The 17,596-nt window shown below is 56.0% G+C and overlaps 1 protein-coding gene across 4 annotated transcripts in view; it reads right to left on the bottom strand.

The window, feature by feature from the left end:
- Nucleotides 1-1,664: 1,664 nt before the first annotated feature.
- CD82 (CD82 molecule) overlaps nucleotides 1,665-17,596 on the bottom strand; it is a 57,892-nt gene continuing 41,960 nt past the window's right edge. For all 4 annotated transcript variants that reach the window (XM_040259060.1, XM_040259062.1, XM_040259061.1 and 1 more), the window contains 6 exons: nucleotides 16,727-16,851; nucleotides 16,506-16,580; nucleotides 6,732-6,833; nucleotides 3,646-3,852; nucleotides 3,248-3,331; nucleotides 1,665-2,947 (listed from right to left, as the gene is read on the bottom strand). In XM_040259060.1, coding sequence (XP_040114994.1) covers nucleotides 2,870-2,947; nucleotides 3,248-3,331; nucleotides 3,646-3,852; nucleotides 6,732-6,833; nucleotides 16,506-16,580; nucleotides 16,727-16,851 — 671 coding nt within the window. In that variant the 3' untranslated portion in view covers nucleotides 1,665-2,869. The remainder of the gene's footprint in view (nucleotides 2,948-3,247; nucleotides 3,332-3,645; nucleotides 3,853-6,731; nucleotides 6,834-16,505; nucleotides 16,581-16,726; nucleotides 16,852-17,596) is intronic.

Raw genomic sequence — 17,596 nt, 5'->3', positions numbered from 1 at the left:
ACATCTGAAAATTTCCCCTGTATTGCTTTGACCACCAGGAAGCTCAAGGTAAAATTATATAGGGTTCAGCTGAACAACTAGAGCTCAAGGTTGGCAACTGCTTTCACTCTGCATTCCAGCCAGACTGATCAACTGTGCTGAGCTGAGAAGGATTCAGAGGCTGCACTGAGGGAGATCAGCTGGAAGCATAGCCCGAGCACCTCTGGGCTCAGAGAATGAGATCCGTGATCAATTAGTGACGTCTGCTGTGAGCACAGCCATGGGGAACCCACTCTGTGCACACCATGCATTTGCCATCGCCAGGCTGGGCAACTCAGACTTGTGTTTATTTCATTCAAGTCTATGCTTCTTCACTGTGGTATTTGTTCAGTCACTCAGTCATGTCTGCCTCTGCAGCCCCAGGGACTGCAGCACGCCAGGCTTCCCCGTCCTTCACTGTCTCCCAGGATTTGCTCAAACTCATGTCCATTGAGTCGATGATGCCATGCAATGATGCCATCCTCTGTCTCTCCCTTCTCCCCTCAACCTTTCCCAGCATCAGGGTCTTTTCTAACGAGTTGGCTGTTTGCATCAGTTAGCCAAGGCATTGGAGCTTCTTCATAAATTTATTATTTTCTCTATTGTTTTATATTTTATTATATGTACTTCTTTTGTGGAATGAAGCAGATTATGAAAAAACAAAATAAAATCAGCTGTAACGGCTTCACTGGGACCCCTCAGACCTCTGAGCTGATTAAGAACTCCAGGGGAATCCTTGATTATGGTAAACAGCACCTTGGAGTTAAAGGTTTCTTCAGCCCAGGGCTGTGTCTGATACCCCCGACAGGCCCCAACTCGGGTTTGCCTAGGGTTTTAGCCACAGAAAGCCTCTGGCAAGAATTTAATTAGGTTCAGATCAAGTGTTAGACTGCTCCTAAGGTGTGTCTCCGCCCTCCTTCCTGGATAGACAAGCACTGTCTGCCCCAGGCCCACCCTCCAGCCTGGCTCTCTTTGGGGAGGGAGCATCTCTAAGCTACATCTTGTCAGGGCCTGAGAAATGAAAGCAATTTGATTCAGGAATCACCTTGGAGGGCCAAGATGCTGGTTCATTCTCCCTGGCCCAGATCTTCTGCCTCCGATCTGCCGAGCCCTGGAATCTGCACTTTCGCCAGCTGCACCCCAGGGAGAGACTCTGGGTCTCGCCAGGCTCCTGGGATGGGGCAGCAACGCCACCTGGTGGCTCCTGCTGAAACACCCTACCCACTGCTCTTTCTGCCCCCCTTTAGGGAGGTGAGTCCCCCCACCCACCCCATCCTCTGCCTCCAGGGCCTCAGAGAAGGCAGAGAGGAGGAGATGGTGGAGCGAGTGACCTCCTAGATGGGCCTTTCCCCCAGTCTTCCAGACCCACCACACTTCCAGACCCACCCAGGGGACTCCTCGTGCTCATATTCCTAAAGCAGCTGCCAGGGCAGAGGTCTGCACAGCCCCCCTGAGCTTCGTGATGCTGGGCAGGGGTGTGTGTTGGGATTCAACTTCCTTACTTGAGTAAGTACAACTGAGAGCTTCCTTTAAAGATGCTTCTTGCATCTTTCAAAACCTCCTGAATTCTGCACATCGTACTCCATCACATTTCTTCAATATGAAAATATTTCCTTCCTTTGTAAAAAAAAAAAAAAAAGATGCTCTAGAGAGCAGCAGACTTTATTCTGTGGCTTCACTGACCCACCTCCGCGGTTAGCCCACTTTGGGTTACTTTCCGGGGGCACCTGTACCCTAGAGGTACCATCGGCACCTGTTTGAACACACACATCAAACCCCAGCCACGCTGGGAGCCAGACAAATGGGTCAGAGCCAGGCTCATACCTCTCGTGTACCAGCTTGAACGGGGGGCCAGAGGTGCCCCTACGGACCCCTGTCTTGGGGACAGCAGGGAGGTGCTCACCACTCTTTCCCACAGGCCCAGCCACCCCATCCACATCAGCTCGCCCTTTTGGTCCTTCCCCCCCTGCCCTCGGAAGCAGCATCTCCACCACGGCAGCCTGGATTGTTACAAATCCTCTTTAATAATCAGTCATGTGTGTTTTACAGAGCTGTGCCCTGGGCCCCTCCCCACTCGCCTTCAAGGCACAACCTTACCCACCCATTCCCTGGGGAACGGAGGACAGGAGAAAGCATCCTCACTTCCCTGGTCCTGGTGAATGCAGGGCCAGCTCTGTGCCACACTGGGAGCGTTCACCCCCTGCTTCCCTAAGCGGCCCAGGGCCAGTCCAGACCTTCATGCCCAGGCCACCCCCCCTTCAGCCCAGCTCACCCAGGCCCTGCCCCCATAGCATGGCCCAGACTGGCCTGAGCTGCTGGGTGGGGCTGGGTCAGGCTGAAGAAGGGGTGCTGCTTCTTAGGTCAGGTCAAGCCCACCCTTTCCCACTACCTCAAGGAAAATGGAAAAACCAAAGACAGAAGCATCAGAGTGGAAACAAAGCTGACCCACGCAGTGGGCAGTGAGAACCCAGGGTGCCTTATCCTACCCCCTCCCCCCACCCCCGCCCAGTTTTTAACACACTTTCTCCCATACAATATATACAGCCCCCAAGGCAGGTAGAAACCCAGCCCACCTGTGCAGGGAGCATTTTCTTTGGGTTGCTAAGACAACCCTGGCAGACAGGGAGTGCGTGGAGGAGCCACAGAATAGCTGGGGCTTAAGGCTGACGGCAGAAAGGCAAGGAGAGGGGTTCAAGTCCCCAGGAAGCACCCCCCACTTCCAGCCAGCATGGGACGGACAAGTGGTCTTGGAAGTGAGGTGGGAGGCGGGCCTGGAGTGGGAGAGCCTAGGAGAGATCCCTAGGAGCCCTGAGGGTGGGGGTCAGGCAGGGAGGTGGGGACAGCAGCCGCCTCAGTACTTGGGCACCTTGCTGTAGTCTTCAGAATGGACACGCCGGCATAGGAACATGGACAGGAACATCCCCAGGAGCTGGTGAGGGAGAGAGTGACAGTCAGAGGTAGGACCCCAGAGGAGCATCCTGCAGTCCAGGTCAGCACACAGGGCCTGACCTGGATGAAGCCGATCCTCAGCTACAGCCTCAGGACCAACCCGTGACTCAGGTGGCAGAGGGCCCTGCGAGGGGCGGGGGTCAGGCCAGGCTTGCCACGGGGCCTCTAGAAGCCGATGGGCCTCAACTAACCCCTCCCTCCACCCTGAACATCTGCAGAGCAGGTTGAATCTGGTGGGGGGCAGCACGGGGTGGGTGGTTGGAGGGGAGGGGACCCAGACCTCGATGACAGCGACGCCCACACACACGCCGAGGATGACGCCCAGATTCTCCTGCAGCCAGCCCTGCACCTTCTCCATGCATCCCTATGAGCAGAGAACACAGCCACGTCACCCCACGATGGGCCACGTCACCCTGACACGCAGGATCACCGGGGGTGGGGCCACCCCCAGCCTGAAGGTCCAGCAGAGTGGGGTCTGGGTGGTCCTCGAATGGATCCATTGATGAACACAAAGATGAAGGTGCAAATGGCGAGCAAACAGATGAATCAAAGGAAGGCAGGAACAGCTCCGTGAAGAAAGGTCGATGGAGCAACGGCCCAGGTGAGGCTGGGGGCCAGAGGGTCTGAACCCACCATGCCCCGAGCCCAGCCCCCACCCCCTGACAACCACCCACGCACCTCCTGGTACACCGGCCAGTCCTCGGGGTTGTTGCCACTCTGGGTTCCATTGCCAAAGGGGACCTCGCAGAAACCCTTCTGTGGCATCGTGAGGGCGTCATCCTTATCACTCTTCTTGCAGGAACAGGGGAAGGTGATGTTGGCGCGATTCATGAGCTCGGTGTTTTCTGTCCAGTTGAGGAAGCTGACCCAGCCGCAGCACTTCACCTGGCCGGGGGAAGGGACAGGGTGCTCGAGCCCACCGCCCGCTCCGCTGGGGGCTTCCTGGACAGGAGCTCAGATTTGCCCTGTCCAGGTCTGCCCCCCAACGCCCACCCCCACCCCGGTCTCAGCCAAACCCCCAGGATTAGAGTTTAGGTTTCACTTTGGGCTTTGTGAACCACAAGGAGTTGAAAGAGGCTCTCAGGAAACACCACAAACTCTGAAAACAGCAGGGAACAAAATCAGAAGCAGCAAAAATAGAAAAAACAGAAGGGACGGCCACGCTGGAAGGACATAGGCGTGCAGGACATGAGGAGGGCAGTGGCGTCCAATGGGGGTGTGGGGCTGGAGTCAGGCCACCGGGCTCCAGTCCAGTTCTGCCACCTACCAGCTACTCAACTCTGGTCAAACTCTGGAAAGCTGACCTCAACTTTCCCATCTGGAAAACGGGGGAAGCTAACTCACTCCCTAACTTGATCTGTTACAAGGATGAAATGGGACGAGGCAGCCAAGGTGTCCAGCCCAGGTCAGGAGGGCACAGCGGTCGCCCAGGAGAGGTCGGTTCCACCTGCAGGCTCTGAGCACATGCTGGAGCTGAGGTTTGGCCCTGAGCTTCCTGGTTGCCAGGGTGAAAAGGGAGATGTGGTACATCTGCCTTTTTAGAGGAGAAAATGCTCAAGATGATCCTGACTCAAAGAAAGCTCGTGAAGAGGACCCCACGAGGCTTCAAATCACAGGCGGCTTGAATTGCCGATGGGACCGGGATCTCAGGGGCGAGGCCTGTGTCCAGAAAATGCCCCTGAAGGCAGAGCAGAGTCGGAGGTGGGCCCTGTCAAATGTTGGCCCTGCCCTGTGCACCGGCAACTTGCTGCACTTCTTTGAGCCCCAGTTTCCTCATCTGGAGAATGGGCTGATGACAGCCACTCTGCTAGGGCTGAAGGGCTAGTACGGGTGAGCTGCGTGCCACCATGCCCAGCACGTGGTCACTTCCCCCCGTCTGAAGTGACGAGTTCCTGCACAGCAGCCCGGTGGCCAGCAGGGGGCGTGCCAGGCACACTCAGGAGTTCACCTGCTCCAGTCAGTTTCTAGTTGAGGGTTTATCTTCTATCTTGCTCCTTTCTTGCTGGCTGCCTCCTCTCCATCAAGAAAGGCTGGCACCTCTGAGGGGCACCCACAGCCCCTCACACACCCAAGCAAAGTGAAGCAGCTTCTCTTGGTCGTTCAACTGCACCAGGCAGAGCCCTGCTCACGGGCCCCTGCAAGGACAACACCCCCCACCCCACCCCCCCCACCCCCACCCCCCCGCCGTGTCTCAGTGCCCCTGCATTGTAACAAAATATCACCACTCACAGGCCACATGATAAGTGCCTCGGGCTTTACAAACTCATTGCACGTGAGAGTGGATCAATAGTCCCATTTCAGAGATGAAGAGACTGAGTCAGAGAAGGCCTGGCCAGGAAGTAGCTGAGTTTTGTATTTTAGCCCCTGGGAGCCTGACTCACTGCCTGTTCTCTTACCACCATCCCAAGCAGCTCTGATAGACATCAAGTCACCGAGAGGTCCTGCTTGCTGCAGGAATTCCCCCAGTCAGTCCACCTCCTCCCCTGACACTTGTTTATCCTGGGACCCCCCCCACTGCCCCCACCCCAATCTCAGCAAAGGGTCTCAGCAATTGTGGATCAAACCAAAGGTGGGATGACAATGTCTTCCTGTGTGCCTGGAGCCTCTCAGGTGACACAGGCCCCCCGTGTTACCAAACCTCAGTGATGCATGTAGGCCAGGAAGTGTCTCCCTCCCTTCCTTCACTGCTCGGAGAACAGATGTGCCCACGTGGCCAGGGCAGAGATCTGCCTCTAGTCTCTGGGGGCTCCTGCTATCAGACTTTCCTGTGCTGCCCCTTCCCTGCCCCTCACACCCACAGGCCTCCCTGAAGGCAGCGGACAGGCAGGGCCAGCAGGTCCTCTTGTGACAGAGGGGGTGGCTACCGCCCGGGGAGGGCAGGTCCGGGCCGAGATCGCACAACATCCGGGACCACCCAAGGAGGGCGCCTGGGGCCTTATCCCCGAGGGTGTTTGCTGTGTGTGGTGACTGGTTTGACATCAAGGCAGGAACACGGACATCAAGGCAGGAACTCGGACATCAAGGGAGGCTGGGAACCCAGTCAGTCAGTCAGCCCGTCTCTCTCTTCCACTTTAATTGAGGTGAAATACGCTAAAGTGTATTGGGCTTCCCTGGTGGCTCAGACGGTAAAGCGTCTGCCTGCAATGTGGGAGACCTGGGTTCGATCCCTGGGTCGGGAAGATCCCCTGGAGAAGGGAATGGCAACCCACTCCAGTGTTCTTCCTGGATAATCCCCATGGACAGAGGAGCCTGGTGGGCTACAGTTCATGGGATCACAAAGAGTCGGACACGACTGAGCAACTTCACTCTGAAGTGAACAAATGCGTCTTGATGAACTTTTCTACCCATGTTGACGTAACCGCCACCTGGATCAAAATTTGAATAGAACATTCCTTTCACCCTGGAAGGTTCCCATGCCATCTCCCCAGAGGCAGACTTCATGTGGGCCTGTGTAGCCTCTCAGCTTGGACACGCGGTCTCGTAACCTCCAAGGGGAGCACCCAGCCTGGCTGGAGAGGAGCGGGTGGAGGACTGCCCCCACCTCTCTGGCCAGGGGTGGGGAGAGCGCTGTGAATCCTGGATCAGCCTCCGGGCCCGGGGCCCCTGGGCAAAGACTTGGGGGGGTCACTGGGGGTTGGGCAGGAAGAGGGGCTGCTCAGGAGCTCCTGACCCCAGCAGACACACACTCACACTCACACCACCAGCTTCGTCTGTCGGGCGCGCAGGCCCACAGGCACCCAGAGGCCTGTCCGCGTGCCCCTCACCTGAGCCTGCACGTAGTCCCAGGCGTCCTGCAGGCTGTCCCCGGAGCCGTCCGTGTAGTTGTGAATGAGCTTGGTCACGATGCTGCCCATCTCTTGCTTCAGCTGCAGAGGAGAGAGCACGGACCACGGTCAGCCTGCTCGAAACCCGCGACCCCATCCCTGGTCACACGTGCTTAAGCTGCCTCTCCGCCATGCCCCGAAACGCCGGGGCTACGCTCGCTGCTCAGAAGCATGTTGTCACCTGTTCCAACCACTTTCCTGGTCCTCCCTGGGCGCCAGCGCCCCCCGACCCCAGTGCAGTCAGAGTCAGCCACCCCCACCCGACCGTCTCCTCAGCACTCAACAGCACGTGAGCCTGTAGACGAGAATCTGTCCACGTCATAGCGGCAAACTGTCCAGTGGCGGGCGTCTCACCAAGCTCGGGAGAAACACTGCCGTCTTCTCAACAGCCCACAGGGCCCTACACCTTTTGGCCAGCTCTTTTTGTTTCTTTGTTTTTAATTAATTAACTTTTTTAATTGAAGGATAATTCTTTACAGAATTGGCCCTGCTGCTTCAAGACCTCGTTTCCCTGCTCTTCTACCTTCCTTTTCAGTTACGGGGTCTTTGGGCAAGGCGCACTCCTGCCTGGGGCCTTTGCACTTGCTGTCCCCTCGGCCTAAAATCTTCTTCCCCCAAATATGAATGTGGCTCATTCTCCCACTCTCTTTAGAGCTCTCCTCAAATGGCTCCTCCTCAGAACGGCCTTCCTGAACCACCCAGGAAAATCTCAGCCCTGCCCTATCCCCTGCCAGGCCCCCCTTATCCTACAAGGGGAGGCCCGCTGCAGGTTTTTCCCCGTAGCCTCGTGATAGCACGCTCATCTGCTTCTAGGATTTACGGTCTCTCTCGCCCACTAGAAGAGGAGCTCCGTGCGGGGGGCAGCGGCTGAGTCTGAGACAGCCTGGCCAGGGGAAGTGTGCGGCGAGCATGGAGAACGAACACATGAGGAACCCCGCCACCTGCCCAGCTCCAGGGCCCCCCCAAAGCTCACATCTGCCTAGGCTGGCTGGGAATATAAGGTCCCTGTGGAAGGAGAGGGAAGCACCTGCTTTTCACTAACCCTGCAGAGGAAACACTCGTTTATAAAGAAGGTGGGTGTGAGGTGCCGGGATCAAAAGGCTCTGGCCCCCAAGGCCTCTTTCTGGGGTTTGAACAGAGGATCTCACTATGGCAGCTTTTCAGGAACCAGCCCACTGTGCAGCGGGAGATGAGACCCAAACCGGCCCCCCCTGCAGACCTTGCTCAGGGGCCTCCCTGGGCGCCCCAGCTGGAACAGGCTGCTCACGGTCACCTCTTGTCCTCACAGAACCTCAGGGCAAGGGGCCTGAGAGGAGCGGGAACACCGAGGGGACGGCCCCATGCCTGCCCCTCAGTTCCTGAGAAAGAGGAATCGGGGAGGTAGGACAGGGACCTCCAGATGGGGGCTTTCAGAGCGAGCCGGCTCAGAACTCCATGAGCGGAGGCTTCCTCCAGCTCCGCACGAACGCAGCGCTCAAAGAACCCACATCCTGCAGACCGCCCTGCAGGCCCGCCGCCCCCCCGCCCCCGTTCACCTGCCCCAGAATCGCTCTCTGTCCCTCTCTTACCATAAATTTCTTAGTCAAATATTTCTCTGGTTTTACTGGCAGAGATCTACAACTTGCAAAAGCTAGCCTGTCAATAACTAATCACAACAGTAGCGGCCAACTTCGATCAAGCTTGTTATTACCAGTACCGTGCGAAGGACTTTTAATGCATTATTTGACTATCCCTCCAGGCAGATCAAAGGCCTAGGTATTATGGAGAGGCAGAAAACAAGGCCCAGAGAGGTTAATTAACTTGCCCAAGGTCTCACAGCCAAGATGTGAAGAGCTGGGGTTTGGACCCATGTCAGACTGATTCCAGAACCCAAGTTTTTATCTGTTGAGCTCTATCAGCATTTAAACCACATGGCCATCGCTTGCAATAGGTCAGACCAGTTTCTTTCTTTCTTTTTTTTTCTTTAGCACTTAATATGTTTAATTTGGTCAAAATCTATGGAAGTCTGCAAAAATCTATAGACCATATGGCTGTGTAACGCAATGCACGATGTATTATAACAGTACCATACGGAGAATGTAAAATGTAAAGTTAGACATTAGGTTAACTCACAGATGTGAGTATAGTCTTTTCTCCAGTGCTGACAAGGACCACTTACTTTAAAATTCTCTTAACAAATAATTAAAAGCTGCCTAGGTATCATTTTGAACTGTGGTGTTGGAGAAGACTCTTGAGAGTCCCTTGGACTGCAAGGAGATCCAACCAGTCCATCCTAAAGGAGATCAGTCCTGGGTCTTCATTGGAAGTGCTGATACTAGAGCTGAAACTCCAATACTTTGGCCACCTCATGCAAAGAGTAGACTCTTTGGAAAAGACCCTGATGCTGGGAGGGACTGGGGGCAGGAGGAGAAGGGGACGACAGAGGATAAGAGGGCTGGATGGCATCACTGACTCGATGGACATGAGTTTGGGTGAACTCCAGGAGTTGGTGATGGACAGGGAGGCCTGGCGTGCTACAGTTCATGGGGTCACAAAGAGTAGGACACGGCTGAGCGACTGAGCTGAACTGAACTGAGGTATCATTTTAAGCTCCCCCAGTTCTCTTGTTTGGAATGAAACCCCTTGAGGTCACTGCAACGAGCAGTTTTAAACCAGAGCCGCTCGGTGGTTTGCCCAAGTCGCACAGTGAGGGCTGTCCGCTGCAGAATCTGAGCCTCTCTGCCCCGACCCTCTCTGCTCCACCTTTGCTCCGCAGTGAGCAGGTGACCCCTGAGGCGCGGAAAGAAGGCGGTCCCCAGGGGCATTTGCAGAGAGAGCGGTCTCCCCCCACATCCTCCCACCGGACCTCCCCCCACCGATCTGGGCTCTATTTATACCCGGCATGGTTGCCACAACAGCCCAGACTTCCCTGTTTCAGCCCCCAGAAATGAGAAGGCGATGGAAGCTGGGTGGTTTCCACTGAGGCTGGGTGGTTTCCATGGAAACACCACATCCATCCTCCAGCCCAGAATGGGGCCAAGGGACACAACTGGGCCGGGGGGTGGGGCACGGCAGCAGGGGCTGATTCAGCTCGGCGTTGATGCCTTGGGACCCCAATGCCCAGGAGGCAGCGTCGGGAGCCTGGGGAAGTTACCCTGGCAACCAGGCTATTCCTGAGACAGGGAGGAGCAGGGAGAAGCAGCTCACCATCTCACTTCACCCCTGCAGGGGCCACTCTGTGGGTTCTGCCTGCCCCATGCCCACTCTCCCTCCTTCAAACAGCAACTCTCTTCCTTAGCAGTAAGCACCCCTCAAACCCTCCATGTGGCCAAGGAGTCCTGCCCCCTCGCTGCCAGGGGCAAGCAAAAACCCAGGCTGCCACTTAGTGACTTCTACACCCTGGCACAGCGAGTGGTTCAGGGATGGGCAAGTGACCCAAGGTCACACCCGAGGGCCCTCGCTTTCAGCTAATTTGGTGGGATGAGGGCCTGAGTGACCACTCCAAACCCCCCAGGAGGAAGCCAGCGAAGGTGAGCAGGGCTGAAGATGAAGACAGTCAGTGCTGGTGGCAGCCGTCAGAAGCCTGGATCCAGCTGAGCCTGCAGCCAGGGTGGGCCAGTTTCAGTTGGGTTACTGTTATATGTAATAAAGAGGCTTGCCTAGAATGGCTGCATAATTTACGGCCCAGGGCTCCTTACTTCAGAATGATTAGGAATTTCAAGACACCAACTCCAGCACAGAAAGCTTCTAAGTGTGGGATGCTGTGTGGCTGGCTGCTCAGTGTACACGCCTAGGAAGGTGGTCCTGCTCTTGTCCAATACCATCCTCCCTGCTTCCCGAAAGAGAAAACCAAGGCGCAGACAGTGAGAAGAACTGCACAAGACCAGACAGCTGGCAGGCTGGGGAGGTATACCCATCACCAGCTACATGCACCTCCAGGACCCCGAGATCCTGTCGCAGCAAGCCGCCCAGCATCCCCCACCCCGACCCCAACCCTGCCGCCCTCTGGGACACCTCTCCCCAGACCCCCACCCCATGCTACGCTTCTATGTCGCTTTGTGGTGCGACTTTTCTGAGAGAGGTACAATCAGAAGACAGCATATCATCCAAAACTAAGAATCCTTTTTGTACTTTTCAGGCTCTGCTTAAATACTCCCTGTGATGGGGAACTCAGTACCACACCAAATAGCACATTGCGGGGAGGCTCTTGGTATAATCAGCTCATTTTAAGTTGCACTCAAGTGGCTTCTGTCCATTAGTTTCCACCCTCCCTCTGCCTCCCAAGTCCCAGCTGGGACCACACAGAACAAATCGAATCGTTCTCTCCCAGGACAAACGTCATTCAGATGTTTGAGACCCAACCACATCTCCCTTTACCCCTCCTCCCCAGGGTAAATCTCCAGGCTCCTCTGCAGCCTCTTTGGGATGGTGTTCAGCCCTCTCTCCATGCTCTTATGTGCCAAACTGCTTCTCACAATGAGGGGTCCCCATGCAATGAGAGGGACCCACACTTTCTCGCCCCCTCCCCCTGTATCCACAGAAGAGGTTGCCAAGCGCTTTGAGGCTTCATCCTGGAAACCTGGTAAGAAATGAGGACCGTTTGCCCTGGAAGATGTGGAGGGGATAGCATTTTCACTCTTAGTGGCCACCTAGGTCTTTCCTGAAAGTCTGGCTGCAATCTACATAACCAGCTACCGAAGAATTCAGCAGGGGGCCGCGCCATGGACGTCTGTGTCCCCCCCACAGTAGGCTCCCTGAGGGCGGGCCCGAGTCAGGCGCTGGAGCCAGACACGCAGGTGCTTGACTCTCTGCCCACTGGTCTCCAAAATCCCTTTCCAGAAGGACAGTCTGGGTGCCTTCTTCCCCTTTCCCGAAAGGGAAGAGAAAGGCCCCCACCCCTCCCACCTCCACCCCCGTCCCGACTCCAGCCACCTCCCTGCGGCCGCGGAAACCCAAGTTAGTGAATCAGGAAGTTTCCATGGCAGGGAGAGCTGTCTCACAGAACACGCTGTCCTCAAGGAACTTGTTTAATCACCTGTGTGTTCCCTCCTACGGGCGCTGGCTGGCTGGCTACTGTGGGCCCCTTGCGTGGGAGAGGGAAGGAGGAGAAAGGGAATAATGGCTTTCCTGGCCAGCCACCCTCTCTGCAGAGCACACAGCAGTCCAGCTGAGCCCCCGTCACCACCAACAGCCCCCTGCCTCCACGCCGGCGACCACCCAGACCACGTGAGCCCCTCCCCTCATGCTCTCAGCCCGCGGGCCTTCTGCTCAAGCTGAAAGTGAAAGTGTCAGTCGCTCAGTCGTGTCTGACTCTTCGCGACCGTATGGACTGTCGCCTGCCAGGGTTCCCTGTCCATGGACTTCTCCAAGCAGGAATACCGGCGGGGGTTGCCATACCCTTCCCCAGAGGACCTTCCCGACCTAGAGACTGAACCTGGGTCACCTGCATCGCAGGCAGATTCTTTACCATCAGAGCCACCCAGGGAAGCCCCCCGATACAAACTCTCAGAGCCTCAGTGGCCTCACACGTGCAGGTCAGTGGGACGGCCTGTGTGAGTGCACGCAGCCCAGCACCCAGCATGTTCTGGGAACCGGTTACTAGTTCACCCTCTCCTGCACTGACCCCTGCCCACCCTCCACCGCCCAGAAAGAACAAACCAGCATCCCAGAGTGACAGAGCTGGGAATGGCCCAAGAGGTCACCAGGGGCTCAGGGAGGCAGAGTAACATGTCCAAGGCCACATAGCAGGCAACGGCAGAACCCAGACCTGAGTTTTTCCCACTAAAAGGGGGCTGGGTAATGATCAGACAAGGAAACAGCCAGAAGAATCTTAACTCCATACCTAAACCCCGGTTCCCACAGCCCTTGGGAATATGAGCATTGATACTGGTGACAATAGGAACAGCTGCCCATTCACTGAGCCCGTACGAGGCATTAGTGAAGTCAGCAACGGTGACGATAATAGCAAACTCTTGCAGTGATGCCAGCACGAATCTGCTCTGGGCCAGGCGGACACTAGGCCCTTCCCACCTGTCAACGCCTCCACCCTTGGTGCACTACTTATAAGGTGGCCTTCGGGGCCAGTGTGCCCCGGCACTGAAAAACGGTGGGATTTTAGGCAGGGCTGGAGGGCTGCGTGTCACCCCCACAATCTCTTCCATTCTGTACTTCCCAGGGGGCACCTGAAGGGGGTAAGCCAAGGCCATCAACAAGCTCATTTCCATCCAGGTTCGATTTTGCCACCAAATGAGTTGTGAGTGGTATGTTGGGTTTCTGAAGTGTTTTTTGGACTTTGGAATTATGGCTAAGGGAGAGCGGACCTGTAGGATTGTTGCCGTTTGACAAAGGAGGAAACTGAGGCACAGAGGGGCTGAGTAACTTGCCGAGGGTCTCAGAGCCGGGTCCGGCATGGGCAGCTTGGTTCTGGGGTCCAGGCCCTGGGCCAATACATCTGTGTTTTCTACAAGCCTTGAAGTCTGGGCTGCAAGCAAGCCTGGGGCTGGGGGGAAGCCAGCCAGGTGTATTCTCCTCCGTTGACAGAAGCAGACCCCACAGCTTGGAAGGCCCGTGCTTCGCCCAAGGTGCCCAGCCTCCCCTGCTGCCACCCTGGGAACAGTGGCTGCTGGGGGGAGGGATACTGGAGACCACTTCAGGGGGGCCCCAGGGTCTCAGTCCCTCCCACCTGCTCAGGAGGCCTGGAGATGGGGGGAGACGGGGCCCGTCACCTTCCAAAACAGCCTTTTTCCTTCAGGCTCACCCAGGTCCCACCTCCCCAGCTGGGCCTCATCTGCAGGAATAAACACCACCAAGGGCATGTTTAGTCTTCCACTGGGATTTACAATGTGCTGGGAAAGAAAAAATAAATCATTCATTCCAACTCAGGCGAGCGGGTGGCGCCAGAACTTCCCCAGCGAAGCCAGGAAATTTCCCCCTGCTTTCCAGAGAAGGAGGTGGGCCAAGGGGAGGTGGGCTGGGGCTGGGGGCTGGGGGCCATGAAGTATGGAGTCTGGGAGCTTGGGGCAGGCAGAGAAGGGGACAGTGGGGTACTGTGACACACACAGCCTGGACTAGAGTCAGGAGAGCTGATTCTCCAAACCAGCCTGGCTCCAGGGCTGGGTGTTGCCTCTGGGGCATGGCTCCTGGTTGGCAGCCAAGCAGATTATGCCAGCTAGAGGGGAGGCAGCGTGGAAGTAGAGGGAAGCACAGGCCTCGGGTTGGAGTGGATGGGAATATCCGCCCTGTCGCATTTGAACTGCATATGACCAGGGCCAAAATTCACTGCCTTCCTGGGCCTCAGTTTCTTAAACTTGAAAATGCCAATAAAACTAAAATGAGTGTCAGCCCCTGGGACGTGACTGGTGCTCACAGATGGACACTGTCTTTATTACTGTGAGATAGGACAACACGGGGGTGAAGAGGCGGTCTGCCTAACGCCATTTGACTAGCTTCTGAGTCACAGGAACCACTCACTGCGGCCCCGTTCTCATCCACTCTCTTGGTACTGTGCCACTGACGGGGGCCCAGAGAAGCCCCAAGTGCCACACAGTGGAAATGAAGACCCAATCCTGCAACCCTTGCACTGGGAGAGTAGCTTCCCTTCCCTCAAAATCGGCTTTCTGTCTGGTAACCAAGCCAACTTCCTTTCATCTACTAAACTGCTATTTTTCCTTCCACCTTGGCTGCCAGGAAGCTCAGTGTTCAAGTTAGCTCTAAGCTCCCACAAGAATCTTGTCCCCCAGCTCAGGAATACTGTTTTTCTTCTCTCTCAGTGTGTCTTCTGATAGTCCTCATGTTGACTTTAGCTGCTCTATGCCTACGCTGGAAGCTAGCTCCAATGTTCCTAGGAAAGAGTAGGAACCACATAATGAAAATTTCACCAGTGTGAGCCAGGAAGCCAGGTGGCCTGGGTTCAAACCCTGGCTCTGCCACTTACTAGCTGTGTGGCCTTTGGCCCAGTGACTTAGCCTCTCTGTGCCTGGGGTTCTACACCTGAAACTGAGAGTACTCATACCCATGACCTCAAAGGCTTGCTATGAGGAACAAATAAACGCAATATATACAAAGCGTTTAGTGCCAGGCTTGCTCTAGATTCTATGAAGCATTACTTGATGATGTTGCTGTAACGTTTTCTCAACTTCCTTCCAAGAAGGGTCTGTGGCAACTCGCCTTTCAAAGTGGTAAAATGGAGGAGTCCACGCCACTGGCTCTGCCAGCCCTGTGCGTGGATGGGAACTGTGGTCCTGGAGGGAAGGCAGGATCCAGCCTCAGCTGGGCCCAGGGTGAACTCCGATTAGCCGTGTGGTGCCTGGGCCCTCACCTGGCCTGGCTGCTGGCACTGTATGCCCTCTACCCTCACCTGGAGCATGAATTGAGGTGAGGCTCAGGAAGAGAAGGCAGGGAAAGTGGCTGACACTGAGCCCAGTATCTGGTGTGTGCTCAGTAGGAATTAGGGATAAGGGGCTAGCGTTACTACTACTGATGCTGTCGTTGTTAATCATCTCTCTGAGCATCTGCTTCCTGGCCCGTCAACGTAAGACTTACACAGCAGAGCTGCTGGGAGGACGAGATAAGATAATGTGCATAAAGCTTCTAGAGAATACCAAGTGCACAGAGCAGGTGCTCCATAATGCTAACTGTGACAGTCATGATCAACTGGCACACCCAGTGGCCAACAGACAGCCCCCTTCTCTGTTGCGTCTCTGTCTTTAGAGGCTGAAAGCTAGATACTCACTTTCTCAGCCTCCCTTGAAGCTAGGTGTGCCTTTAAAACTCAGTCTGGAGGAGACTGGTCGGGGGCTTGCTTTTTGGATAAAAGTGATGGCCGTCACTGGCACTGCCCCAGACTCGCTTGCTTGGTCGGGGGCTTGCTTTTCAGATAAAAGGGATGGCTATGGCTGGCACTGTTCCACTCCCTTTCTCCTGGCCAGAGCAGCACAGATGTCGGGCCTGGTGCTGTGGCAGCTGTCTTGTGACCATGAGGCGAGTGGCATGATGGAGGAAAGATGTCAGGATGAGGATGCTGAACAGACAGCCAGAACCAGGGCCTCTTGAGCTTCCAAACCTGACTTCTGGTTAAATCAACAACATACGTCCTTAGCGTTTAAGCCCCAGTATGTCTGATTTTCTATTCCTTAACATTGAAGGTCTTCCCTCTGACATGGGAATAATGTTTTCATGGACCGTCTCCTCCCTGGGCCTCATCTGCGGACGAGATGCTGAGGATTATGCTAAGTGTTTCACTAAGATAATCTCACTGAATCACTGCAGCAACCCTGAGAGTTAAATTATTCATGACCCCTGGTTACAGAAGGTGAAACAGGAACAGAGAGGCAAGCAGCTTGCCAGTGGCCACACAGCTAGGAAGTGGTGGGGTCCAGTCAATATTGGGCCCAGCAGCGACTCTACCCACCTGTATTGCCTCCGCCCACCTCTAGCATTCTGCCATGTGACCACAGGGAACCAGAGGCCCTGGAGGCTGACCTGGCACCTGCGAGATTCCTTTTTTCTTGGGGGATCCTAGTTCCCCGACCATGGATTGAACCCACACCCTTGGCCGTGAAAGCATGTAGTCCTAACCACCGAACTGCCAGGGAATTCCCCACCTTTGGTTTCTCCATGACAACCACGACGCCTCTTGTCTGTCCCCCACCCCCAGGCCACCCCTACCCCCACTCCCTACCCACGTGGCTAGTCCAGCCCAGGTCGGGGTGGGAACAGGGTCGGGGAGGTGCTCACCTGGCCCATGTTGAAGTAGAAGAAGACCCCTGCAGTCACCTGGGCAATGAGGATCAGCAGGAGGAAGGCAAAGTACTGGGGATGCAGAGCAGACACACAGTCAGCAGGGTCCCCACCACGCCCCCCTCACCGCGGATGCCCCCACCCAGACCTGGCCAGGGCCCCCTGGGCAGGATGAGGTGGGGGCGCTGGCTGGACAGTGCTGGGGGGACCGTACTCACCATCCCCAGCAGGCAGCGGACCTCGTTGACGGCACCCAGGCAGCCCAGGAAGCCCATGAGCATGGTGAGGGCCCCCACGCTGATGAAGACGTAGGCCGCCACCTTGAACGAGGTGGAGGAGGTCTCTGCCAGGGGAGAAGGACACTGGATTCAGCCTGCCTGTCTTGCCCTTGCTGAGTGCAAAGTCGGGGCAGGGCTGCAGCCACATCCCTGCCGTGGGGTCGGGACAATGGGCTAAGCCATCCAGCCAGGCACCTGCTCCCTCCCCCGCTTTGGAGGTGGCCTCCCCTAGATGTGTGCCCCGCCCCTTCCCTACTTTACTTTTTCTCCTTAGCACTTAAGGGACTGAAAAGACTCTAGTTTTACTGACTTCTCTTGCTCATCGTCTGCAACTCGTAGGAGCCTGTAAGCTGCATGAGGGCAGGGGCCAGTCCCTGCTGAAACCCCACCCCTGGGACAGCGTCCAGCACAGCAAAGTGCTGTATGAGTCACTTGCTGAATTAACGAAACAGACTGGCAGGTTCTGCTGTGGCTACGGACACAGAGGCCCACCTTCCTCCGTGTCCATAAACAACAAACGTGCCCCATCTTGCCCATTCACTATGCCTCAGGGCTTCACACGTCTGCCAGAACTCTGCCCGGCAGGCACTAGCACGTCCATCTCACAGGTGAGGAAACTGAGGCTCAGAAAGGCACATCAGCAAGGGCCAGAGCTGGGATTTGCGAATAGGCAGACCCAATATTTTGTCCACCTGATGCAAAGAGAGACTCGCTGGAAAAGACTCTGATGCTGGGAAAGATTGAAGGCAAAAGAAGAGGACGACAGAGGATGAGATGGTTGGATGGCATCACTGACCCAATGGACATGAG

Source organism: Oryx dammah, unplaced genomic scaffold (genome assembly GCF_014754425.2).
Source record: "Oryx dammah isolate SB20612 unplaced genomic scaffold, SCBI_Odam_1.1 HiC_scaffold_17, whole genome shotgun sequence".
In the NCBI taxonomy this organism is placed as follows: domain Eukaryota; kingdom Metazoa; phylum Chordata; class Mammalia; order Artiodactyla; family Bovidae; genus Oryx; species Oryx dammah.
This window is presented reverse-complemented; position numbering and strand designations above follow the sequence as displayed.